General features: G+C 35.9%; 2 protein-coding genes across 14 annotated transcripts in view; one reads left to right on the top strand and one right to left on the bottom strand.

The window, feature by feature from the left end:
* TATDN1 (TatD DNase domain containing 1) overlaps positions 1-17,381 on the top strand; it is a 31,672-nt gene extending 14,291 nt beyond the window's left edge. For 7 of the 12 annotated variants that reach the window (XM_080646903.1, XM_080646908.1, XM_080646906.1 and 4 more), the window contains 8 exons: positions 2,472-2,615; positions 2,708-2,750; positions 6,296-6,381; positions 6,465-6,505; positions 8,264-8,340; positions 12,906-12,976; positions 13,988-14,114; positions 17,136-17,381. In XM_080646903.1, coding sequence (XP_080503029.1) covers positions 2,472-2,615; positions 2,708-2,750; positions 6,296-6,381; positions 6,465-6,505; positions 8,264-8,340; positions 12,906-12,976; positions 13,988-14,114; positions 17,136-17,238 — 692 coding nt within the window. In that variant the 3' untranslated portion in view covers positions 17,239-17,381. Of the gene's footprint in view, positions 1-677; positions 816-2,471; positions 2,616-2,707; positions 2,751-6,295; positions 6,382-6,464; positions 6,506-8,263; positions 8,341-12,905; positions 12,977-13,987; positions 14,115-17,135 lie in introns of those variants that run through there. The other 5 variants (XM_080646901.1, XM_080646897.1, XM_080646905.1 and 2 more) reach the window with 2 other exon arrangements.
* Positions 1-26,210, bottom strand: part of RNF139 (ring finger protein 139) — a 54,338-nt gene that overhangs the window by 14,153 nt on the left and 13,975 nt on the right. Inside the window, exon 2 of one of the 2 annotated variants that reach the window (XM_080646895.1) lies at positions 18,218-20,002. In XM_080646895.1, coding sequence (XP_080503021.1) covers positions 18,218-20,002 — 1,785 coding nt within the window. Of the gene's footprint in view, positions 1-18,217; positions 20,003-26,210 lie in introns of those variants that run through there. The other variant, XM_080646896.1, reaches the window with a different exon arrangement.

Here is a 26,210-nt window from a genome sequence, read left to right as displayed (position 1 = left end):
ATCACAGTATTATGAAAATGGTTTGACCTCATATATCTCCTGGGGTTCTGGGCTGACACTTGGGAGAACTGCTGAATTACTCAGCCCTATGAAATCACTGAGTTAGATGAACAGAATTCTAAAATCGGAGGTCTTTAGTTATTCAGTCTTTTGCAAAGTTTCACAACCTGATTTGTGCCTTCAAGGAACTCATGGTCTAATACTGTGGTCGGCAAACTGCCGCTCTCAAGCCACATGCGGCTCTTTGGCCCCTTGAATGTGGCTCTTCCACAAAATACCACGGCCTGGGCAAGTCTATTTTGAAGAAGTGGCATTAGAAGAAGTTTAAGTTTAAAAAATGTGGCTCTCAAAAGAAATTTCAATCGTTGTACTGTTGATATTTGGCTCTGTTGACTAATGAATTTGCCGACCACTGTTCCAATAGGAAAGACAGACGTGAATGCATTTCAACAGGTGGGAGTGTTGAATTCTGTGTATTGTGTGTCTGTGCGTGGAGAGGAGTAGACGGACCACTCTACGTATAGGAGAATAATCCTTCAGTTGAATTTTAAAGGAATGGGAGGTGTGTGACAGTGAGAGATAAAAGCATTCTGGAAAAAAAGCAGTAATGGGAAGGTATGTTTGTGGAACAATTGCTGATACCTTGTTAAAGTGGGCTTATTTTATTTCTATTTCAGTTTATGATTACAGGTGGAAATCTACAAGACAGTAAAGATGCACTCCATTTGGCACAAACAAATGGTATCCTCATATTACTTTTACCAAAAGCAAATATGAATTAAGTTATGTTGAAATCTTTCTGAGAGCTGCTTCAGGTACAATACAATGGATCATGACTGTAGAAACAACAGGAAAATAGACTGATTTCAATGGGACATGATTATGATGAAAAATTCGAAGTGCCCATTGGCATAGAAATTAATAAGGATTGTACTTAATAAGGATTAAGATTTCAGTTAATCAGAATTAAGGTCACCAGGTATATGATTTAACCTCAAATATTCCTGATGTAGAATTTTTGTGTATATGTTGTAATGTGTTTAAGGTGAATTGCTTGTTATTTGCTCTTTTTTTAACCTAAGCTGTGAAAAATCATTTATTAAATATTTATTATGCAGGCCCAGACATTGAGCAAGGCCCCAGGAATGCAAGTAATACTATACTACATAATCCATCCTGTACTTTATGTTCATACATTCTGCAATTATTTAAAATCTATGAAATTTTGGAATTGGTTCCTAAAGAAATCCTAATTATATAAAATACCTCCTTTATCCAGCATTCATTTACTTGAAAATTCATTACTTTTTTGGGGGGTGGGGTTTGCTTTATCTACTGAACACTGAAAAATTAGGCATCCTACACTATTTTTCAAAATAACTGACTTATTAAAAGCTATTGTTTATGGAAATCGCTTCAGGATCCACTGCTACCTTTTCATAGTGATTAAGGTCATAAAAGTAGTCATCTTTCCAGAGCTTTTAGGTGATGAGAATATTGTCTTCCATTCCATACTTTTTATCCCCGAACAGATATGTTTAAAAAAGTTCTCGGATCTCCGATGTCAGCCCTCTTCCACTCCTCTCCGTCTACCTGTGTCCTCACTGCTTTCAAAGCTCTGCCTCCCCTTCTATGTAAACATCTGCATCAGAGTCCCAGGAAGGCTCCACCTTTCCCATGGGTTCAGCTGCACCTTAGGCACTCAAAAACCCTTTTGGCTCCATCTTTGTGTTCTATACGATCAAAACTAGCAAGAAGTATGGCCTCCAGATAAGTGAGCTTTATTTTTATTTAGAAAAACAAATTCCCCCTTCCATCTCTTTAAGTTACCCTTATTAATGGGAAGGAATAAACATTTTAACTATTAAATACATGAAATAACATAGCACATGAACAGTGACTATAAAAGATAAAATTATTTAATTCTACAAGAAATTTTCATTTTCCAAGTCTCAGTATATACCAAGCTTTGTTTCTGTTGTTAATCCTCACCCGAGGATATTTTTCCATTGATTTTTAGGGAGAGTGGGAAAGAGAGGGAAAGACAGAGAGAAACGTCGATGTGAGAAAAATACATCAATTGGTTGCCTCCTCATGAGCCCTGACCAGGGCCTGGGCCAGGGAGGAGCCTGCAACCAGGGTATGTGCCTTTGACCGGAATTGAACCCAGGACCCTTTGGTCTGCAGGCCAGTGCTCTATCCACTGAGCCAAACTGGCTAGGGCTAAGCTTTGGGAAGAGTTGCATTCATTATTTTTATCAATATGTTAAGGCAATTTTCATCTTCATGCCCTACCTTGTTAAGGTATTCCAAAAAGTTTTATATGATTAATGCAATTCTGATAGTTTGAATAGTTTTTGGCTATTAAAAATTAACCAGTTGAAATTAATCTATATTCTCTCATTTATGCATATTAAATATAAATATGAATAATATTTTGAAAATAATCCTAGGACATTATTTTGTGCTAGATATGTTTTTCAGTACAGTTGGATGTCATCCTACAAGATGTGATGAATTTGAAAAGAATAACCCCGATATTTACTTAATGGAGTTGCTAAATCTCGCTGAAAACAACAAGGGGAAAGTTGTAGCAATAGGGGAATGTGGACTTGGTAAGTGCCAACCCAGCTCTGTGAGTGACCTTGAAAATACAATTGATTTGTTCTGTACAAGTCATGAAAAATTCTTCTTTTTTGTCTTGAAGATTTTGACCGGCTACAGTTTTGTCCCAAAGATACTCAGCTCAAGTAAGGAAATTTGTTGACTTTATTGTACAATCTTAATTTTTTTAAATAGCTTTTATCATTCTGAATACGTATCTTTAAGCATCAGGGTCTCTTTTTTTCCATTGCATATCAACAGTTAAGTGAAACAAATGCCATGCATACTTACATGTAATTCCTAAGGGATGGAAGGTTAGATCCCTGATTGATTAGCCATCTAATCTGATTTTAATGGTAGAAATAAGTGATGAGTTTTATATAGTGGAGGCTTTGTGTTGCTTTTAATTGACTTAATGCATTCGTACGTGAACCATTCCATTGAAATGAATCGTGTTCATTTGTGGGGGATATGATTTAAGAGAAAGGATATGAAAAAGAGATAGGACCAAAGCAAGAAAACTTATTTTATTCTTGCTGGGCATTGGATAGTGTCACTTTGGAGCAGGAAAATCCTTAACCACTGTTGAGAGTGGTGTCTTCTTAGAAAACAACAAAGCTTACAAGCCTTGGGGACTTCCTATACCCTATTGCCTATAGCTTTTAGTTGGAGCTCCTGTCATACTGGTGGGTAGTGTTATAGGCTGAAAAGAAAATTTAGGTCATAGGCTTAATTGAAGATGTGCATTTTGTTGAATTTCAAAAACAATGTCTTGTCTAGATGACAAATATTAGAATGAGCTTCTAAAGGAGGTTAATTTAGTTATTCTACCATTCAGCAAATATTTAGTTATATGTGCCAGAAACTGCTAGGAACTCAATAGTAAAAAATGTGAATAAAGTATAATATCTGTCCCTAAGGCCATTTAAGAATAAACAACCCTCTGCTTAGTTGCTTATATATAAGCAAGGAATTTGGATCAAATTCTTTAAGATACCGTCTAGCTCTATCATAATATTTTTTTCTCTCATAATATTTAATTAACCATTTTGTCATATGATCTTGATTAAGCCCAATGGCTTGAAGGGATTTTTCAAATTATGCCAAAAGTGTACCCTACTTTCTCCCCCTCCCTTCCCTGCCACAAACAGCCCCATATATCCAGCCCAGTTGAAAATGCCTGTAGCGAGAATCTGATTGAGTAGCGATTCTGTCACACCCTAAACTTCAAGCTCCAGAATTCCTGGAGCATGAAGGTTCATAACCAAGTGACATAGGATGGATTACATTAATGTTCTTCAAAGTCTTTCAGTTCTCTAATTTTATAACTGTGTCAGAACTGTTTAATTAGTGACATAATATTTGCTGTGTTTTTCAAGGATGCTCATGTGATTACCCGCAGGATCACTAAATCCCTTTATCTCTCTTAAATATTATGTAGGTCAGCTCACTTAATCTTAAGTTCACATATTCACATTTAAGTAGAAAAAGTTGTCTGTAGTGGTTTCTTAAGCCCATAGATCATAATTCCTTCACTTTCGTGTCTGTTTTCAGCTAAGATAAGCCTCATGAGGCAAAGACTGTGGTGTGAGAAGAATAAGACTTAGAACTATTTAGAACTGTGAATTACATGTGCTCTTTGAAGGAAAGAAGTAGCAATTCTAATGTTCAGAAGCTGACAGAGATGAATGAGCAGGACACTTGAGTTGAGCGTATGCTAAGTGTAGAGAGACAAGTTCTCGTTTCTTACTTGAGCAGCTATTTTATGGGACTGCTTATGTATGTCCGAGGAGCCCACAACTTGGCTACATTAAACTTTTTTGTACTGCAAGAACTCAACTTTTTGTAGCTTTTATTCCACATTTAATTTAAAGTAACTATAGCACTAAAATGCCTAGTGGAAGATTTTCCTCCAGACCCCTAAGGAAATTTTATGAAAAATGACCCTTCAATGGTTAAATTTGTCATGTCATTGGTGCTTCTGGCCCCAATAGCACCACTAGACAACACAACCACCACATGGAAACATATTTTTGGAAGTAACACTTTATTTTTATATGACACATTCTATGGTGAGTGGAGATAATTTAAGAACTATTTCCAAGCTGAGCATTAGATCCGGTAAGTCTCCAGCTTGGTCATGTGGCTTAGTACATAGAATTGTGCTGAAAAATATTTCCAGTTTAGAGAAGAGAACACAGAGTGAAGAATACTGCCTGCTGGACTGAAGCCACACAAAAAACAAAGTTCACGTAATGACTGGAGCACACTTACTTGCTGACATTTGAATTTAGATATTATGGAAATAGTAACTAGTAGTAATGATTTAAGTCTTTTTTTCCCCCAAGTTTCCCTTCTGTTTCCTACACTGTGAAATTTCAGCACTTTAAAAATATTTTTTGCTTATACTAACACAGCAGAATTTTAAAAGGTGGTTTAAAAACCTAAACATTGGGTAATAAAGACATAGACCACCGATTTTAGGATGACTATGTCTTTTAAAAGTATATTTTTGTTATTTTGAAATGAAGCATTTTCAAAGATAGAGGGGTAAAATAGCTGCACCTCGGGAGACAAGATATGGGAAAATATTACCAAAGAGATTTAAGTTAAACACAGAGAGATTGTTCCCCAAGATCAAGAGGCCTAAGCCCCTTAGAAAATAATAAGACACCTATTGTCTGTAACTCCTGGTTTCACTTCAAACTACTTGACCGTTAAGGAAAATGAGAGGGAACACTGTGCTAAAGTGAAGGGGAAAAACCACCCCTACACCCACCACCCCATTATATCCTCTGGACATTATACTGTGGGACCAGGAAGAGGCTTCTTTGATATACCATGACTTTTGGTTTTGGCTGGGACTTGGAATTGGAGCACTGAAGTTCTGGTTCCAGGTTTGCTTGTTGTGTGCTATGATCTTGAACAAGGTCCTACCCACCTCTGACACCAACACTTGTGCTGTGCTAGATGAGATAACTGTATGTGGCACTTGGAAAACCTTTCTATAAAATATTCAGAGCTGCTATTTTATCATGTAATTCTCATTTTTCTGAAAAATGGAGTATTTTAGTTTTTGTGCTCTGTAACAGCTCCTTGTATTTAGTTTATAAGGGAATCCTTTTGGTACAGTGGCAGTAATTTGTTATACAACAGCACACAGAAAACACTGAGTATAAATAAAGCTCTGCCTGGCTTCTCACTGGAGTCAGCTGACTCCTGCTGATGCTGCTCAGCCAGCTCTCAGAGCAAGGGGCCAGTTGTGTATTTTCCCCCACCAAACACATTCTGCAGGGAAGGGGTCCCACAGGTTATAGGATGGTGTCTGCTTCATTTGCTGAGATTTGGTTGGACAGCTAGTTAAAAGTAATTATTTGGGGAAATACCGTACACCTCTAAACTTAAACTCTATAGCTCTTTACTTCTGGTGATCAGTAGTAAAATACTACTTAATTTACCCTGTAGTTAATAATCATTTCTGAAAATTTTATAATCCCAGAAAATGAAGTACCCCTTTCAGAAGATGGGTGTTGTGAAAGCCTTTGGCTAAGCCTGGCATATTTTAAATGTCTCAACTTAGTATCTTTGCCCTATAATTTCTAGGGAAATTCCTTTAACTAAGAAAGATCATTTAACAATTATTTTTCTCTTGCTAAAATAAAATTTTTAACAAAATATTTTGATTATGCAGGTATTTTGAAAAACAGTTTGAACTGTCAGATCAGACAAAATTACCCATGTTTCTTCATTGCCGAAACTCACATGCTGAATTTTTGGGTAAGTTAAAGCTATAATATTTAGAATTTAAGTTTTGCAGAAATCCAGCTATTTGCTAAAAGTTCTCTGTTTTTAATTCACAGACATAATGAAAAGAAATAGAGATCGGTGTGTAGGGGGAGTAGTAAGTATAAGTGTTGTTTTTACTAGATGCTGCAAAAAGCTTCTTGGTTATTAAGATTGGTCTCTAAAGTAATTCAGATGTCAGCAATAAACTTACTAAGATTCCTGTCTCGTTATCTGAAGGACATGTAAATTTAGTTACTTTTTTCAAAGTACAAAAATGAGTATAGAAAAGCCCTAAATGTACTCATTTTAACAGTGTGATATTATTCTCTTGCCTTTTTTATCAGACATTCTTAAATTTGAGCAAAATAAATTTTAATAATACTTAAATAATTTAACATTCACTTAGTTTTGCCTTAATTTCTTGTCAACTGTATTCACTATTATCACTCTGACTTAGAGACTCATTCTCCTTTCTGTAATTTGCTTCTATTCAAAACACTTCTTTATGGTCATTTTAATCATTAATCTTGAGGCATTTCCCAAAATATTATCTACCCACCACTTAACACGAGTATCCATGTGATTTTTATTCTTTTGGGGATCATGGATTCCATTGAAAATCTGCCTCAGAAAAATGTTCAGATATGTAAATTTTCATATATAATTGCAGGAGAGACTCACTGGGTTCCAATAAAAACCTGTTATCTAGGCAGAGGAAACAGCACTTTGCACTAATTGTATACCCATATTGCACTGCTTTGACAATTTCATATTTATGCTTTTAAATTCTTAACCTCATATTTTATGCATACTAATGATATGCATGCTTTTTGCATTGCTGTGGTATTAGGTATTACAGTGCACATTTTTATCTGTAATTTACTGACCCTATAATTTATCCTTTAGGAATAGTACTTGGAAGTTGAGAGGCTTTCATTAATGCTCTTGGTATTACTGGTGGCACTTAAACCTCCAGGCTCTACCTCTCAGCCCATTTACTTTATTTCTAAATAAGAATTTACTTGGATGATTCTATAATAGTTTAAAAAAAGTTACAGCAACAGCAAATCCAACTTAAATTTTATTTAAAAATTTCAAATAAAGAATAATTTTCTGAAATGGTTTATATGGAGTCACGTTTAAAACTATTTGATACTGTTGGAGGCTGTGTTTTCTAGTCAGAGGGAAATGCTGAGGATAAAAATAAACCCTTTTGGGCATCTGTGTAATAGTTTTGTTCAGAAACTTGTTACCTAGTGTATTCTGACTCTAGGCTCAGTATTAATTTGATATCACTACGTGTGTTTAAAGGAGTGTTATTGTTGTTACTGGTTTTGATTACATAACCTCCTGTATCTTTGAAGGAGAAAAACGCCCCCCTTTTTTTTTTGCCTATTGAGCTGATATTATTGACTATATAATACACTGTTTTAGCAACGTTCTTACAACCTCTTTATGTCTTAAAACTTGCCTCTTAAAAGTAATTTCTAACTGAAAATTGAACGTTTAAAAATATTTTTTTAATAGTTTTATAGCATTTCTAATTTTTTCTCATGCTTTTGCCTAAGAATGTGGTTCCCTAGTCTGGTCATCCTTCCTGGAGATGCATGCTGTAATGTATACAGGCCCTAATGCCGATGGAGATAGCCACAGGGGGCCACAAAGAAATTTACTTCCTTCTTATCTCATGTACTTGGAGATGACAGGTTATAATTGAAAATAAAAATTGTAGAGGCCACCACATTTGAAATCTTGTGGTCCAAAAACCCTAATGCACCTATGTTTTTGCTTAGAAAATCTTATTAATCTTGTTTAGAATTTTAAAGGAAGAGTGATTAATTATAATAATAGAATTATGCCTGTATGTTTTTAGGTGCATTCATTTGATGGTACCAAGGAAACAGCAGCTGCTTTGGTTGACTTGGATCTCTATATAGGATTTAATGGTTGGTAGGTTTGGTTTTTTTGTTTTTTAACATATTAAGCAGATTCCTTAAATTGTTATAGTGAATTGCTGATGATACGAATTTTTTAATTTAGTTTGTATTTTGCATTGACCTTGGCCTGAAAATTTCAGTAGTTATGTAGGAAATTAAACAGTACTATTACAGGTTAAAGCTGGAACATTAAAAACTGCTACCATGTGTTCCAATAATGGAAAATAATTTTATGTTGAGCTCAGCAGCTAGCTTTCTGTAGCAATGCAGTTTATTTTTAGGTTATTTTGTCCCTTTAAAACATACCTGTTCATTGTGTATGTGTATGTGTGTGTGTGTGTGTGTGTGTGTGTGAGTGATGACTGACCACGGGGGAAAGGTTATATTATGATATAATCATCTATATCTCTGTAAGTCAATTAACTGGGGCTTAGAGAAGCTAAAAAACAGGTATAAAGTAACTCAAAAGTGTGAGGACCTGTGTCATCTGCTCCTCACTCAGTGACCTTTCTGCTGTTATGCCAAACTAAAACCTCACACACCCAATACAGGCTCATTTTCTTCCACATTTGGTGAGCCTCCACCAGTGTCTTTTTATAGGATGTCAGTGTAGGTCATTAAATAAATTGCAAAATAGTATAAGATTACTTTCCGTCATTAGTGTTTAATTTCCTTAAAATTATTTTTCTGGTATTTTTTTACTACAATCTTAGGAAATAGAATCATGAAATTTACCTGTTTGCTATAGAGTTCAGACTTACTTAAATATTCTAGTATTTTAAGTTATTTGATTAATTTGTTAATTACTATGCGAAGGACTGCATGCCTATGGAAGAAAAAGTCCAGTAGTACTAAGAGGCTTTAAGCGCTCTCCAGCATGTCCTCTACCCGAGTAAATTTCTCCAGAGGCAATCACATTACTGTTTTTATCACCTTACTTCTAATTAATATGCATTGTTGTTATTCATTCATTCCCTTTACCTGTTCTCATGAAGGTATATGAGAATTTAAGTCCATATTCCATACTGTTCCCCCACCTGCATTATCTTCCATAGTCCCCTTATTTAGGATTTTTTGTTATATGCATATTCCATGTTTTAATAGTCTGTATATTGTTGACTGCTGAACCATGTGGTGTACCACTTTTTTTATTCTCCTGCAGTAACTTTCCTCATACTTTCGTTTACTTGGCTTTCTTCAAAACTAAGCTTCTTATACTTTGCAACATCTCTATAGAATGCCTTTGTTTTTTCCCTATGAGGAAACCTGCCTAGATAATCTGTTCCATTCCTTCCATCTTGCTGCTTGTTTGGATTAGTATTTCTTCTGATAGAACTATTTTTAGATCCCATGTATTCGTTTTGTGTTGATGGAACACATTTGAAAGTGAATTTATTCTACTTTTCCCTCTTGAAAGTTTGCCTAGATAGTGGATTTAAAAAACCCCCAAACACTTCCATTTGATATTTTTTCTGCAGCAGCATCTCATCTCTCTGAAGAATTAGTTTTTTAAAGTTATTTTCTGTTTTCCAAAAATGCTCTGCATTCCTTTTTCCCCTTTTGTTGTTTTGGTCTCTATTACAATGGAGGCTTTCTTCAAATGTCAGGCTGTTCTTCCCTGTATACTGTAAAAGTTAAAGAAAAAAAAGCTGACTGGAAGCTCAGTGGTGAGATAGCCTATCAACTGGCAAGCCATTCAGGTGGCCAACTGACATTCTCAGCAGGGATTCCTAAATGTCAGCTTGTTGAGCTCTTCCGGTTGGTTCAGTGTCTCCAGAGAGGATCCTCTGCTGCCTGCTGGAAAAGTGGAGTGGAGATTCATAAACGTGCCTGTGTTCTGAAGCAGGGAAGGGTTGGTTGGAGAGACGATTTCACTGTGCAGTAAGCAGTCTCCATTTTCAGTTCCATGCCTGAGGCTGCACTCCTCTGTGCTTGCTCTGCAATCTAGAGTCTCCGATTTAAATTCTCTAGACTGTACACATCTCTCCCCCTCCTACCTCCTTCTCCCAGGGTAGGGGCAAAAGTAATCATCTCTGCACTAGTTCATGGGAAAGTAATCTGGGAGTCCCATCTACTCTTTACCCTGACTTTTCAAACAATCCCCCCTTTCAGTCCCCTGCCTTATCCCAGCCTTTTCCTGGTTCTTCCAGTTCTTAGAACTTTCTTGGGTGAATTAGTTTGTCTTCAGTATTTCTCTCTATAGGCATGTAGCACTTAAGTTGCTTAGCAGGTAAATACAGGTTATTTATCATTTCTCCATCCACTTTCTACTCTATGTATTTTGATTAGGGGTTAGAAATCCCTCCTAGTTTCATTAAAAAAAAAAAAAATGCTGTTTCTGTTTTTCCTTGTTATTTTGGGATGGCTTTCCAGAGAGGGGGTAGAAGGCTTTTATTCTACCCATTTGAACTATAAGTCTGTTTCAGATGTTTCTAAATTATCTCGAGTTTATAAAGATTTAGCGTTTTTCCTCCCTACATTAACTGAATGGATTAGTCGTTTAGTCAGAGTCAGTATTTCTGTTCTTGTTTTAAAAGTTAATTATTTTAGTCTTAATCTGAGCTTCTGCAGTATGGTAATTTATACTATCTATAACCAAGTTTGGTTTCTAATGATTAAATTATAACCCCCCCCCCCGCCCCCGAAAATGGGCAAGTTTTAAACTTGACCACACAATCTCAGTTGTTCTTCCTTAGACCCCGTCATCCACCCCCCTCCCCAGGCCTTTTCCCTCACTATATTGTCTACCCATGGGCTATGCATATATGCATATAAGTTCATTGGTTAATCTCTTCCTCCCTTCCCCCTCATTTCTGTATTTTGATCAATTTTTACAAACATGGAGTACATGTTGGAAAAGTCTTAAGTCAGTCAGACATGATTTCATGAGATCAAAAATATGCAAATTGTTAATTTGATGACAAGTTTTAAATTTAGTATCCAAACTGTGGGAGCAGAAAATTTAATTTTCCTTCTACCATTTAAGTTATTCTGCCTGGATTATATAATCACATTAACATGAGATAAATTATAGGAGAAAATATTCAAACATATTACGTAGGGATATATGGGAGTTCCATGAGAATGAGACCAGAGGACCGAGGAAGCTGATACAGCCATCTTGAGCTAAGAAAAAGGGAGGAGTTGTGGTTTGGGACTTCAAAGGCGAGGAAAGCAGTTCACATGGAGATGAAAAGCAAATGTTTGGTAAACAAATATTTGCTGGGCCTTCTTTAACAATGGGACAGACAGGACTTTGATCAAATGGGCCTTGCTAATAGGTTCCTCCATTATACTTAGTTCATATTAAACTATTGTTGTTTATGATGATAGCTCCCTCACTGGAGCAGATCCTCTTTCTAAATTCTCTAAGGCAGTTAGGGAGAAATGTCAAAGGTTTTTCCTTAAAAATAAACCAGCTTCACATAATATTCCAAAGGCATATTTGCAGTGGCAAACTCTGCTTCCCCTCAAAACTGAGCATATCAACATATTTTAGAAAATATTTACATTGACCAAGTACTAAGATGGCTGAAAATAATTCTGTTTTCTTCTAGAGAACACTAATTAAAAGGCTGGTACTTACGGTAAACTAGACAAACATTTCAATCCCACCTCTCCTAAATCCTACTAAAATCAAATTATATTCAAAAAGGGAAACCTATAAAAACAAGAGTGAGTTTTGCTAATGTAGATTTCTGGAAAACAGCTGAAACTGAAAGAGAAAGCTTAGACATACCACTCTTAAGTTATGTCAATTTCTCAGAAAAGCGAAATATTTTAAAAAGTTAAGTTTTACTTACTCATAGGAAGTTATTGTATCCTCCCCAAAGGCAGGATCTGGTTGGAATAGGTCTTAATTTGGATTCAGTAAGGCTAGTTAGTGACAAAGAGAAAATGCTGAGATGTCCTAAATTAAATCACAACAGGCCAGAAGGTTGAAGGAAGAACAGGAGGGGGTTAATCCGTAAACAACTGCAAAGCCAGATAGCAAGACTGCTCACATTCCTGTATGTTGTCTGGTAGAATTTTGGATTAACTGCCTTGTGGCTATTTCTGCAATTATCTAAAAAGAGAGACTAGCCAGGTGCCATCTGCTTGAACTTTCCATCTATTGCCTACAGCCAGTCCCAGAACAGACACCTTCCTGCAAGACCCTGAGCCTATCCCAGAGCTGACCCTGATTCACCTCCTCCCGCCCCTTATCTATATACACTGTAAATTCTTTTAAAACAACTCAGATCCCCACCATGATGTATAAGAATGCTCAATTCTAGGATGGCTGACAAGTTGCCTTTTCCATCTGGCACACTGCTGGTTGTTTAGACTTCATACCCCAGGACCTGGTCTTTTTCTTGCTGGCAATGGCCTACTAACCCTTTATAAAAACCCTTTCAGCCTTGGCGGTTGGAACTTTTATTTAATACGGATGTGCAAATACAATGGTATACTACTGCCTCTGTAGCCAAGCAAAGTTTGTTTTGGGATTTTGAGTTAGTTTTGTGATCTGTTTAGATAAGTTTATACTATGAAAAAGTCATTAAATGCACCTTATTTTATACATTAATATCTTTTAAGCTCACTGAAAACTGAGGCTAATTTGGAAGTTTTGAAGTCAATACCTAGTGAAAAATTAATGATTGAGACTGGTAAGTTTGTTTTTAGAACTTTTTCATATTAACCCATTCCAAAAAAAGAACTAAAGAAAATTAACGAATGTTTTGTTTTAAAACAGCACAGTCTCAACAGTTACACTTTTTAGAAAACCTTTGGGGTTGTTATCAATTAATGGAAAAATGTTTATGCAAGTGATTTTTTCAATTTTAGAAATTTGACAAAAGCCTAAGTACTTAAAAGGGGATGACGGTAACTAGGGTGATAGTTATGAATATTTTATTAAACAAGGAGTCTTAACTAAGCATTTTGGCTCAGGGTTTAAAAAACTATTCATAACTTTTTACAGTGTCTTCTTTGCAATGGCTTAATTCTACAATACTTTTAAGTAAAGTGCAGAAATTTAAATCAAATTGGTTTAGTCTAAGCATTTCTGATAGTAATCTGTTAAAACAAGGTTAGAAGCTAAAATTTTTATCTATACCCTGGAACACAAGGATTTTATACAAGAGGACTTTTTTTGTTAAGTCAAGGCTGAGCCATTCTGAAGAAATTGGGTTTATTTCCTTGGGGAATAATGAAAACTAAATGAGCTCATTAAAAGTACAAAGCTTATAGAATGTGTAAGCTATTATAATTCTTAATTAAGGAAATAGGTTATTGAATAACCCCAGTATTCAAAGCTACTGTTTTATATTCAGTTGAGGCAATACAGAAGTTCGTTTAACCTAAATGTTTTCATGTTACAGTTGTATTTCTCTTAGCTTTAGATCTTTTTAAAAAGCATATCATACATCAGCAATAAGCGGGGGGGCGGGGGGGGAGGGGAGTGGGGGATAAAAATGAGTCTTATAAAAACATTTAAGAATTTGTACAGTTTAATATTTTGTCTTGTGTGTTTCTTAGAACTTTTCTGTTGCTTTTTGCCATGTTTGAAGCTGAATCATAACTTATATTTTAGAGGTTATATATTGGTTTGGTAATGTTCATTTCAAAAAAATTCAAAAAGTTAAACTTCTGAAGAGACTTCTGTTTGCTAATTCTAGATGCACCTTGGTGTGGAGTCAAAAGTACACATGCTGGTTCAAAATATGTAAAAACGTCATTTCCTACCAAAAAGAAGTGGGAAAATGGGCACTGTTTGAAAGACAGAAATGAACCCTGCCATATAATGTAAGTATTTTGTTTTCATGGCCTTCACAACTATTAACAAAATGAACTCAAAGGACATAAAGTTGGATGAAGTTCAGATCAAATACAACCATTTTAATGCAGTGGTTTTTAGGAATTTACACCTGACTTGCTCTATTTCAGCTCCTCTTTTCATATCCTCTGTACCCCAGTGGTTTTATTGCTGCAGTGAGAACTTCATGTGATTTTGGTCACTTGTCATTTTGTAGAGAGGGAAAGATCTTAATGCTTTCCATATATAGAAACACTTACCTGGTTTAAGTTCTCTTCTCATGCAGCTTCCTATTGATGGTTATAAAAATGCAATCTTAGACCTTTTTAATGGTATCTGTACTTTAAATGACTTAACCTGAATAAACCTAAGAAATAACACATGAGAATTTTCTTTTTCCAAACAAAAAGAGGGGTAGAACTTTATAGATTTTTACTTCCTTAAATTCATAATATTTCTTATTATAATGTATAGGAACATGTGAAAAAGATGGGCTCTGTTACTCATCTATCTATCAAGGAGCTGGAGACGATTTTTTAACTTACAGGAAAAGTTTGTTAAATCATTTTAATGGAGACATCATCTGGTTTCTTTTGTTTGCACAAGCACATAATTTAAATCTAGACTGTATCAATCTAGTGTGGTTTACCAGTTTAGGCACCTGAACACATTTATAACATTCACAAAAATTAATATTAAGTTGTAATAATTCCTTCCATATGCACCATTTTTTTCCCAGTAGTTTTTAACAGGTAAGAGTATTAAGCCAGAGCTAAATTCAGCAGGCAGAAAAGTGAATTATTCTATCAAAACATATTGGAAAGACTTTTTCCTTTATTAAACATGCTAGTGTTGGCAAAGACTTTAGAACTTAACTGTCTAAAAACCCCTGGGTGAGGAATATACATAAATTCTGTTTAGTAAGGAATCACTTGTAATTTTCCTGAAATGTACATTCTTGCAAATTCAGTCAGAATACAACACACCTTACCTGGTTTAAGTTCTGTTCTCATGAAGCTTCCTGTTGATGATTATAAAAATCCATTTTCTATACTACCTTACTGTTAAGTATACCTGTTGACTTTAGCTATACATCTACAAGACAAAATTTTAACCTGTTTCTAAATGCAGACAGTTAAGAACTGAAAATGCTTGATTAGGAACTACAATCATGAATACCAGTTCTGACTAGGCAGAGCTTGGGAAAATCAACATTTGCAAACTGAAAAGCTTAAGCCACATTTCAAAAACACATGCCATAGTCTAATTACTAATTAGCAAGTTAAAATTCCTACTTACAAAGTCATTTTAATCAAATTCCATCTATTAACAGTTCTTTGTTTTAATTATTTGTATAGAGACCTCCCTTCTAAATAAATTCCTGGAAACACATTTTGGAGGTCTTGCCATATGCCATTTTACTGAGGCTATACAGAAGAATCCAGACAGTCCCTTCCCTCATCTACCCACCAATGAGTAGATACATTGTGCCAGGCACTTTGAATAAGGCACTAATCGAGTCAGATGAGGATTCCTTCCCTCTGGAACAAACAAGAACATAAAAAGTACAATTCTAGATGGTAGTGGTGTTACAGAGGTATGAATGTGTGACTGGGACCATAGGACATAGCAACTGCCTGCCTTGAGGGGAAATAAGAGAACTAAGGTGACATTTCAACTGTTTACTAACTGGGAATTATGCCAGACAAAGAGAAACACGCTGAGCAAAGGCAGATTGTAAGAGGACTTAGCTGCTCCAGGGGAACAGTGAGTTAGTGTGGCAGAAAGTAGGATGCATGAGTAAGTGATCAGTCTGGGAAGGTAGAGTGAGGCCAGATTGTGAGGGCTCTTCTGTGCCAACTTAGTTTAGATTTTATCAGGACCCAAAGGATTTTAAATGGGAAAATGGCAGCTTTTTTCTTAAGCTGTAACTGGTATCAGGGTGGAGAAAGGACTGGAAGGGGGAAGGGTATCAAGAATCTATTTTGCACGGTATTATGCAAGTTCCTATTCCAAATAGTTTAATAGAGGAAAATTCTGCAGTTTATGAAGAAAATTGGATCTTTAGTGTCAATTTAAATGTTAACAGATTTACTTTCACCATATTTTTGACTGTCAGATAACAAAATTTTAGTATAGTCAGTTCATTTAGTATACAAATTAAGCAAGCATTTTGTGCTACTTTTACAGAATAAAAAAGTTCCAGTTAATCTTTAATCTCCATCCCTAATACCATTAGGTGTTTTATATTTAAGAAACTAATAAAAGGAACAAAAGGCTTAAGACAAAGACTATTTAAATGTTTAATTTTTACTTTAAAACTTTATAATTCACGTATAAAAATATTCTATCTATATTTAAGAATGCTAGAAAACATTACTGGTAATTATTTTAGGTAGAGAAACCGAAAGAATAACACCTGGGCTATTCTTTCTATGGCAGGGGGAAAAGTACAGGAAAAGAAAGCCCAGTTTCCCCCCTACCAAACACATTATTCCGAGTAAATAACTTCTAACTTCCTTTGCTTTCATTGCGCCTAGTGATCATGCCACAATTTTTTTGCTATCCTTTAGTACTAGTTCTCTAAGCAGTGGCTTTCAAACTTTGATGGCTGTCCCCACAATGGCTTATATTGACGCATTACACATGTACATACATAAATGAAATAGTACTTGCCTACATGCACTGTACTTCTTTGTAACTTTCAATTTTTTAAAAGCTTACCATGACCCACAATTTAAAAGGACTCATTTCTACCAGGTTAATTCCCTAATTGAGGTACACATAATATAGGCTGCCTTTATAATTTATTTGAAACTGGTTTTTGGTTCTAGTTATATACAAAACTACCTCAGAAATCTCTAATTACTCTATTTTAAGATAGTGCTGAAAACTTTAATACCCGCTTAAGCTTATTAAAAGTGCTAGTATCATCCTTTATGTGGAAAAAGATAAATTTAAAACGGAATATGTACTTGGAAATTTAAACCATCTGTTTTGTTTTGTTTTAGTCAAATACTGGAGATAATGGCAGCAGTAAGAGATGAGGATCCACTAGAATTAGCCAATGAGCTATATAACAATACCATTAAAGTATTTTTTCCTGATATGTAATTGGTATGTATTTTCCATCATGTATGTGAAATTTCATGGTAAAACTTAGTTTCAATAAAGGAATTCTCTGGAAACTTGTCTAAAGAGGTATTATACATCACTGCACACCATCTCCCTTATTTTTATCCATAAAGCCAGGATTTTTTCATGTCACTTAATATCTCAGCTTAAAAGAATGGAGATCACCAAGTATTTAATTTTATAATCTTTTCAAAAGTCCAAAAGGACAATTTTATGTCAATGCTGCAAACACTGAATGGTTAATACACTGATTTTTACATCAAAATTATACACATTCTGGTTCATACCAGATATAAGTTGATACATACCTGATATACATACATACCTGATATATGCTTATTTCTCAACTCACAATATCCAAATCTTGACTTTTGAACTCAGCTCAACTACAGTGCTACTCTCAAATTTCAAAAAAAGTCTCAATTATTCTGGCAGCCTACTTTTTCCTTAGTTCGTAAAAATAAATCCTTTATCCTCTGGTCCAAATTATTTTATTTCCTTGATTCAATGTGGTTTCCTCTGATTTGCACTTTCATTCTCCCACCCATCTTAAAGAAACACTAGGGGCCAGAATTAGATGCATTATACACTTTCATTTAGAAATCTTTGGCACAGTTGGCGCACCGTATTATCGTTATATCTATTAAAAAGCTATTTGTTCAAATTTTGTCATAAAAACGTGAAAACATTTTATTCTATGTACAATAATGTACACAAATTTAAATAGGTCACCAAAGAGACCAGAAGTAATTAAAGAGGTATATTTACAGTAGCACATCACAGTAAACGGAAAACCATTCACAGATTCAACATTGACTGTTTTTGTGCCTGGTTACACAATGAAGTGAAGCATATTAACTCCATTTTGGATGAACTGAATTTTGAACAAATAACCTCAATGATTAGTAAATGCTGTTTAATCAGTCAGTGTCCTCATTAAATTCTTCAGCTGCTGTACCTGTATTTGTATTCTGAATCATTCCATTTCTTTCCGTTTGAACATCATCATCACAATCTGTACTGTCATCTTCGTTCAATTCCCTGTCAGATTCGGCAGCAGCAGCCTCTCTTACAGCTTCCTCTGCATTTTCATTAGGTGCAATAAATCCGTTGTTGTTAGGTATATTTGAATTATCCTTGATATCATCTTCGATGTATACTTTTTGATGGCACATTGGACAAGTATCTTGAATGTACAGCCATTTCCGAAGGCAAAGTGCATGGAAATAATGATTACATGGTGTGATACGAGCAGATGTAGTAAACTCATGATAGCAGATTGCACAGACATCATCTATTTCTTGTAAGCGGCTCCCTTTTATTTCAGGAAGTGAATTAATTTTCTTAACAGCAGTCCTACGATTCATGAATGTCTTCCAGCCATTTTTTGCTTGTAAGTAGATGTTAAAATACGCATGTAGACACATCATACAAGCCCGAATTTTACTTCCTGACTCAAACATCATAGTATAAGCCCCATTTCCAAACATTACTACTCCAAATATAAATTCAATAATATTGCCTGTTGAACGAACATAGTAGACATAATCATCAAGCTTTTCCCAGAGGACATTATAGTAGCCATCAATCATGAATAACGTATAAACAGTGAGAGAAACAATTACTTTTAAGCAGAGTTCCACACAGAAGGCTGTAACGGCAAACAGCCATGTGTTTAGTGCATAGTGATGCCAAAGAACGTAACTGAGTAAAACAGGAAGAATAAACAGGCAAGCAGAGACAAAGAGCACAGGAAAATGTCTACGAAAAGATGACACATGAGAGGCACTGAGAGACATTAATACGGGGTCTGTCATCCCATGGATGAAATGCAGGACTGCAGTTAATAAAAGGCACATGTTTCTACTTAAGCGAATAAGTCTCTCTTCTGGTCTTAGCCCACTTAAACCAGTCTGAAGAGCCAAAATAAAAAATAAAACAGGTGCTACAAAGCCAAGTCGCCTGTCGTCTTCTTCAGTTGATCCAATAAAGGCCAATATTCCAAGGCCCAAATAATGGGCTATTGAGGAAATTACAGCACTCATGCCCAGAACAGTTAGTGTAGAATCACATCCACTAATTATAAGATTGCAAATGAGGTCCCAGAAATCGTCCCAAGAAATAAAGAAGGAATCAGTTTCATTTGCCATCCTTAAAATGTACATTAACACTGTAGCCTGAGCTGTAATTCTTGTCAGCCAAAAGACTCTCAGTATATCTGGGAAACGAATCCTCTTCCATGTGTCCTCCATTAATAACTGTAATCCATAAATTCGATACATGTGCCTCACTAAAAGATAAACATACCGTGTGGAATAATAAAACCACCTAAGTTTCACTGCCAAGACAAACAGTGTGTTTAATATAAGAATCAAGGAAGAAGTAAAAACTAAAGTCTCCCGGATGTGTAATGGTAGCTCTGTAATTAAGCCTATTACAGGAACCAAGAGATCCAAAATAATTAATTGTGAATAGATGGAATGAATTTGGAGTAGTGTAATGTATCCAATTCCAAATGTTAGCTGTAGAACAATGAGTGCCATCCATAGTGAGGGCCCTTTCCGAGGGAGCAGTTCAATTCCAAAAGCTGATGTGTTGTAGGCACCATAGAAGTCAATGTGCAAAGCAGCATAATAATTTACCAACACTGAAGTTGCAGCTAATAGAAAGGCTGCACTGTACATGTAAAACTTGAAAAGTGATCGCTGTGACAATATCAGAACAATACTGGATACAAATATACCTGAAAAAAAGAAAAAAAGATAATTTGAAATGTTTTAAAGAATATTTTCCCACTAATAGTTATTATTCCTTTATATTCTTCCTTTAGGAAATGCGAGCATTTTTAAAATTATGAACATTAAGCCTCAAGGCAATTTAGGTTCAAAGGCCAAAAGAGTTTTGTAAAGTCAGTTCAATAGGACAGACAAAACATTTAAAAAAATCTTACTAGAATTATAATTTCCAAAGTAATTTAAGTAGTGCCATATACCCAGACACTAAATTACCTTCAAGATGAGTTTGTAATGACACATTTTAATAGGTTTTAAAATCTTTAAAGAACATGTCCTTTTAAATTTTATAATCATAAAAAATTAAAATAATTCCATGACAAAAACATTACAATTAAAAATAACCAAAATGGAAAACATTTGTTCCTATTAAATCTTAGAATTCTTTTTCTTAACAGTATTCTTTAGGAAATTGAGTTTAAGTTTTATACTTACATCTAATTCCTCCTTTTCCTCAAGCTGAACTCCAGCTGGCTCTTACTTTTCCTGCTCCTGAAATTGAGCATTCTCCCCTGCGTCCAAATTCAGTTGTTTCCCCCCGCCCCAATTCTCAGAAATGTCTTTCAAGTTCCCCTTTTCCTATACATTACTGAATCTTTTTCTTCAAATAGTCAACCCTTTTTATTGTTCTTCAAATTACAAAAGTAGCATTATGAAAACATTCAGGAAACAGTAATAAATCCTCCTCCCCACTCCATACTCAACCAATGTATGGTCTGAAGTGTATTTAGAAACATCTTTCTTTGTACTCTGACAAATTTTTAAGTGAGATTACAATAAACATTATTATCCAAGGTTTCAACTCTGGAAACGATATCCAGGTAGCCACCAAGTACCCTAGCCGGTTTGGCTCAGTAAATAGAGCATTGGCCCGTGGACTGAAGAAGGGTCACAGCTGGTTCAAAACAGTTCAAGGGCACGTACTTCTTGCAGGGCTTGATCCCTGGCCCTGGTTGGGGCATGTGTGGGAGGCAACCAGTCCATGTCTCTGTCTGTCTGTCTCTCTCACTCTCTGAATCTCCCCCTCCCTTCCACTTTCTCTAAAAAATTAAATCAACGAAAAATATCTTTGGATGAGGATTAACAACAACAAAAAATAGCCACCTACTAGCACTTCTACATTACAACTGCAACATTCAAAATTTCTAAAACTTAACTTACCTCAAATGGCTCTTATGATTTCCAATTTCAGTGAGATACCATTATTATTCTCTTAATGGTGCCTTCTAGCACTGTACCCTCGAACTTAACAATTAGTCTCCAAATTCTACTATTATTACCTCTTCTTTTCACCAACCTATTTATTAGTTTGTCTCTAACTAAAAACTCATTTTGTCCAAATCCATCTACAAGCATCACCAATATGCCTTTCTTCATTTCTTTCTTCAAAATACTGGGGCAGCTCTGAAATAGTAATAACTAAAATCTGTATTTCTCATCCTAGAAATCAAGGATCCAGCTGGCCTTAGAATAATGCTCCTCTCAAAACACACACCAAAGCTCCAGACTTCTTTCCCAAAAACACCCTTTCGGTGCCATAATTGCAACTGCGTTTACATTTTTCTCTGCTTGACATGATCGTCCCATCCTGACTGCTCAAATCCTATCCATCTTATAGACCCACTTTCTCTGATAGTGACTGTTCCTCTCCAGCATATCTACAGAATCTGGTGAAACACCTAATATTCATATACTACCCGATATTGTAGTTTGTAGGTATCATCTACCCTGTTAGATAAAGTCTTCGATAGTAAGCAAGGATACTACCTTGTACATCTATGGATCCCAAAATATTTTGTAGAAAATAAATACAATTACTATTCATTGGGGAACTAAATGTTTCTGTTGAATTCTGGATTATGTTTTTAAAGGAAACTACAAAATAAAGCCCACTTAGAAACTGAAATATATGAACAGGTCAGACAAAGCTAAGAAACCAGAGCTTGAAGTATAGAAAAAGTGACACACTCCAAATAAAATATCCATCCATCCACCTTATTTCAGCATGTAATCAAGAAAGACTGCATATTACGTACAGAGGAGGCATTTCGTAATCCATTGCATGTAAAAGGGCTAGTTCCTCTAAATCAGCGGTCACCAACCAGACCACTGGTGGTCTGTGAGGTCCGAAAGGTTTGCGACGGCTGCTCTAAATGATGACTTTGCCCATGAACTTAAAATTTATCCTATGCCAGTGTGTCAGGTCATTTGTGAAAAGAGAACAAAGGACACAATCACCACAGTGGTAGGCAAACTCATTAGTCAACAGAGCCAAATATCAATAGTACGATTGAAAGTTCTTTTGAGAGCCAAATTTTTTAAACTTAAACTTCTTCTAACGCCACTTCTTCAAAATAGACTCGCCCAGGCCGTGGTATTTTGTGGAAGAGCCACACTCAAGGGGCCAAAGAGCCGCATGTGGCTCGCGAGCCACAGTTTGCCAACCACTGACCTAGAAGGTACAAAAATTTCTGCATAAAAACCACCTAACTAATTTCCAGAGCAAGTGGGCCACTAGTAATCTCTCAGAGAGCTAATATCTGGGGATAGGCCCTTTCAATATAAAATGAACTGCCCTAGTTGGTGTGGCCCAGGGTTGGAAAATGCATTGTCCCATGCACGGAAAGGCTGCAGGTTCGATTCCAGGTCAGGGCACATGCCTGGGTTGCAGGCTTGATCCTCAGTGGGGGGCATGCAGGAGGCAATAGATTGATGTTTGGTTCTCACATGGGTTTCTCTCTCTCCCCCTCTTCTCTTAAAAAATATCGTGTGTTTTTTTAAAGGACTTTTTAAAAAGCTGGATTAGGAATATTTTCCATGGAAGGTGAGAGGAGATGGAATTAACTCAGCCACTATGTATATGTAATATTACTTTCTCTACATGGAAAAACTCATTTTCCTGAGACAAAACTTAAACCAATCTCCTAAGATGAGTCAAATAACTTCAATTCTAGTTTATACTAATTAAAAGGGAGAAAGGCAAGCAGGGACTGTAAATTACTTTTGTCAACTTGCTATTCACAAAGTTGTAAATTAATCTTTGCTTGTGAATATTCATGAACTTTGTTGTAATTTATAACCAGTCCCTTTTACTCGAATAGCTTTTCCCCAAAATTTATTTTTACACACAAATGAATGATTTGGGTTTTAGAAATATGTCTGGAGAAAAAGTGCCATTTTGCTTTATGCAAATACTAGAGTTCCAGTGCATGGTGGGGTCTCTCAGCCAGGCCTGCACCCTCCCGCAATCTGGGACCCCTTGGGGGATGTCGGACTGCCTGTTTCAGCCCGATTCCTGCGGGCCAGGCCTCTAGTATGCGTATAAGATCTTTGGTTTATCTCTTCCCGCCCTCCCCCCTCCCCTCTGAGATTCATCAATCTGTTCCATGTTTCCATGCCTGTGCGTTGAGCGTCTGCCCCCCTGGTGGTCAGTGCACGTCATAGCTACCAGTCGAACGGTCACTTAGACTTTTACATATACTAAAGGCCCAGTGCACAAAATTCTTGCATGGGGGGGGGGTCCCCCTCATCCTGGCCTGCACTCTCATGCAATCCGGAACCTTTCAGGGTATGTCCAACTGCCAGTTTAGGCCCGATCCCACAGGGATCCAGATCGGGCCTAAACTGGCAGTCGAACATCCCTCTCACAATCTGGCTCCTAACTGCTCGCCTGCCTGCCTGATTGCCCCTAACCACTCTGCCTGCCTGCCTGCCTGATCGCCCCTAATTGCTCGCTAGGGGGCGGGGCCAGCCAGGCCAGGGGCCATGGTCATTCTGGTCTCTGATCGTTCTGCCGTTTTGGCCACTGGGCTTTTATTATATAGGACAGATACCAAGGGAAAAGGGGGGAGGATAGACAAATAATGTAGTGAGACTACAAATTACAAAGTTCAGATGTGTTCTAGCAAGTAACAATCTAATACTACTATTTCCTTTTTTTTTTTTTTTTTTAAATCCTCACCCAAGGATATTTTTCCATTGATTTTAAAGAGAGTGGAAGAGGGAAAGACAGAGAAAAATACATAGATTGGTTGCCTCCTGCACTCACACTAACCATGGCCTGGGCCGGGGAGGAGCCTGCAACCAAGGTATGTGCCCTTGACTGGAACTGAACCCAGGACCTTTCAGTCTGCAGGCCGATGCTCTATCCACTAAGCAAAACTGGCTAGGGCTGATACTACCCTTTCTTGACTAAAATCATACCCTCAAGATGTAATAACAACCAAACACTTCAATAGCATAAAATTGTTTAATTCTTACCCAAAGTTTGCATGTACATGGGGTTCTTAAATTTTTCTTTTATACTATGTATGTAACATGGGAGGAATCAACAATCATTTCACAGAAGGAAAAAACAAAGTCAAATTCCCAAATAACAAGTCTCAACATTCCGTTTCCTGGCCTTGGACTTTTGTGACTGTTACCAATAATATTAAAGTTTTGTTGTATTTTCACAACTTCAGACATAAAACTCTTGTTATTTATCCTGTACACCTAAGAAAATTAAGCCCAGGGATAGTGTTTCTTATTAGCATGTAAGGGTCACCTACATAAGTAATCAAGGATATATATAAATGATACTTTATAAAGAAAAACCATCTTGGGGCACTGGAGAATAGAATTAACTGAAATCACAACTCAGGGATCCAATTCCCAGTGATTAGAGTTTCATCGAAGTTCTTGAGGTAGGAAAAGAAGCAGATAACTAAATCAATTCAGGATCTTTGAGGCTATATGTGAACTCAATTCATGAAGAGTTCAGGGCCTTTACAATTTGGATTACCCAAAATAAGCAAGCAGAAACAAACCATCGGACGTTATACAACAATGTGTTTAGCTCTTTTATGTGCAAAATCCATTCATACCATAACCTTTTCTGGAAACTTAGAACTAAAAATTAGAAAGAAACAGGACATAGTATTTACAACTCTCCAGCTACCTTAAAACTTGAAAACATAACCTAAAGCAAGCTGTGGAAAAACATTTCAATGCCAGACAGAATAAAGATGGAGCCCAGAAATAAATGTTATGACTACCTTATTCCCAAGGGAGCCCTAACCAATGAAATACAAGGTAAATAAAATACCTAGCAATCAGTTGGTATACTTGATAAACTATAGCATAAAGAAAAATTTTCTATCGAACTCATTTTAGGTTAAAAAAGGGTATTTTAAGTTTTTTAATAAGATAAAAAATCTTGCTTTCAAACTAAGCTTTTATTAAACATGTTTTTATTTATTTTTTTTTTATCTTTTAAATATATTTTATTGATATTTTACAGAGAAGAAGGGAGAGGGATAGAGAGCTAGAAACATCGATGAGAGAGAAACATCGATCAGCTGCCTCCTGCACACCTCCCACTGGGGATGTGCCCGCAACCAGGGTACATGCCCTTGACCGGAATCGAACCCGGGACCCTTCATTCCGCAGGCCGACGCTCTATCCACTGAGCCAAACCGGTTTCGGCATGTTTTTATTTTTTAAATGTGAACATGATTTTTAAAGAATCAAACCCCACTTGTATTAAGTGAAGAATAAACCAAGCTTTGCATAAAACAAGCACATATTTATAAACACACATACTCTTTTTTGCTTCTTACTCAGAGGATCTTACTAAATAATAGTTTTCTTGTTGCTTTTTTATCCTTTTAAAATTTACATTTCTATTACTTATAAAAGAGAACATTTACTGATCATCATGTATCTTGTCCGTGAATTGCCAATTTATTTTTGCTCATTTATCTATGGAGTTTGTTTTCCTTAATGAATCACAGACATTTAAAAAAATATTCTGACTACAAATTCTTTGTCAGTTATCTGTAATGCAAACATCTTCTCCAGGTATGTGGCTGTTCTTCACTTTTCTGATACTTCCTTTTGATTAATAGAGGTTTTAAGTTTTAATATTGTTGAATTTATGAATATTTTACACATTTGTTTTTATATATTTTAAAAGAATTTTCCCTTCTCTAAGGTTTAAAAAAGAACATGTTCTTTATTTTCTTTCAAGTTTGCTTTTCACATCTAAGCATTAATCCATTAGAATTGTTTATATATTGATATGAGGTAGTGATCCAGTATAATTTTTTCCCATGTGGATAACTAAATGACCACAAATGTATAGTCTATATTTACCTCTACATACCTCAATGTACTTCT

The sequence above is a fragment of the Plecotus auritus genome, assembly GCF_963455305.1.
Source record: "Plecotus auritus genome assembly, chromosome: 11".
Taxonomy (NCBI): Eukaryota; Metazoa; Chordata; class Mammalia; order Chiroptera; family Vespertilionidae; genus Plecotus; species Plecotus auritus.
Note: the sequence above shows the minus strand (reverse complement) of the source record. Positions and strands in the feature narration are given on the sequence as shown.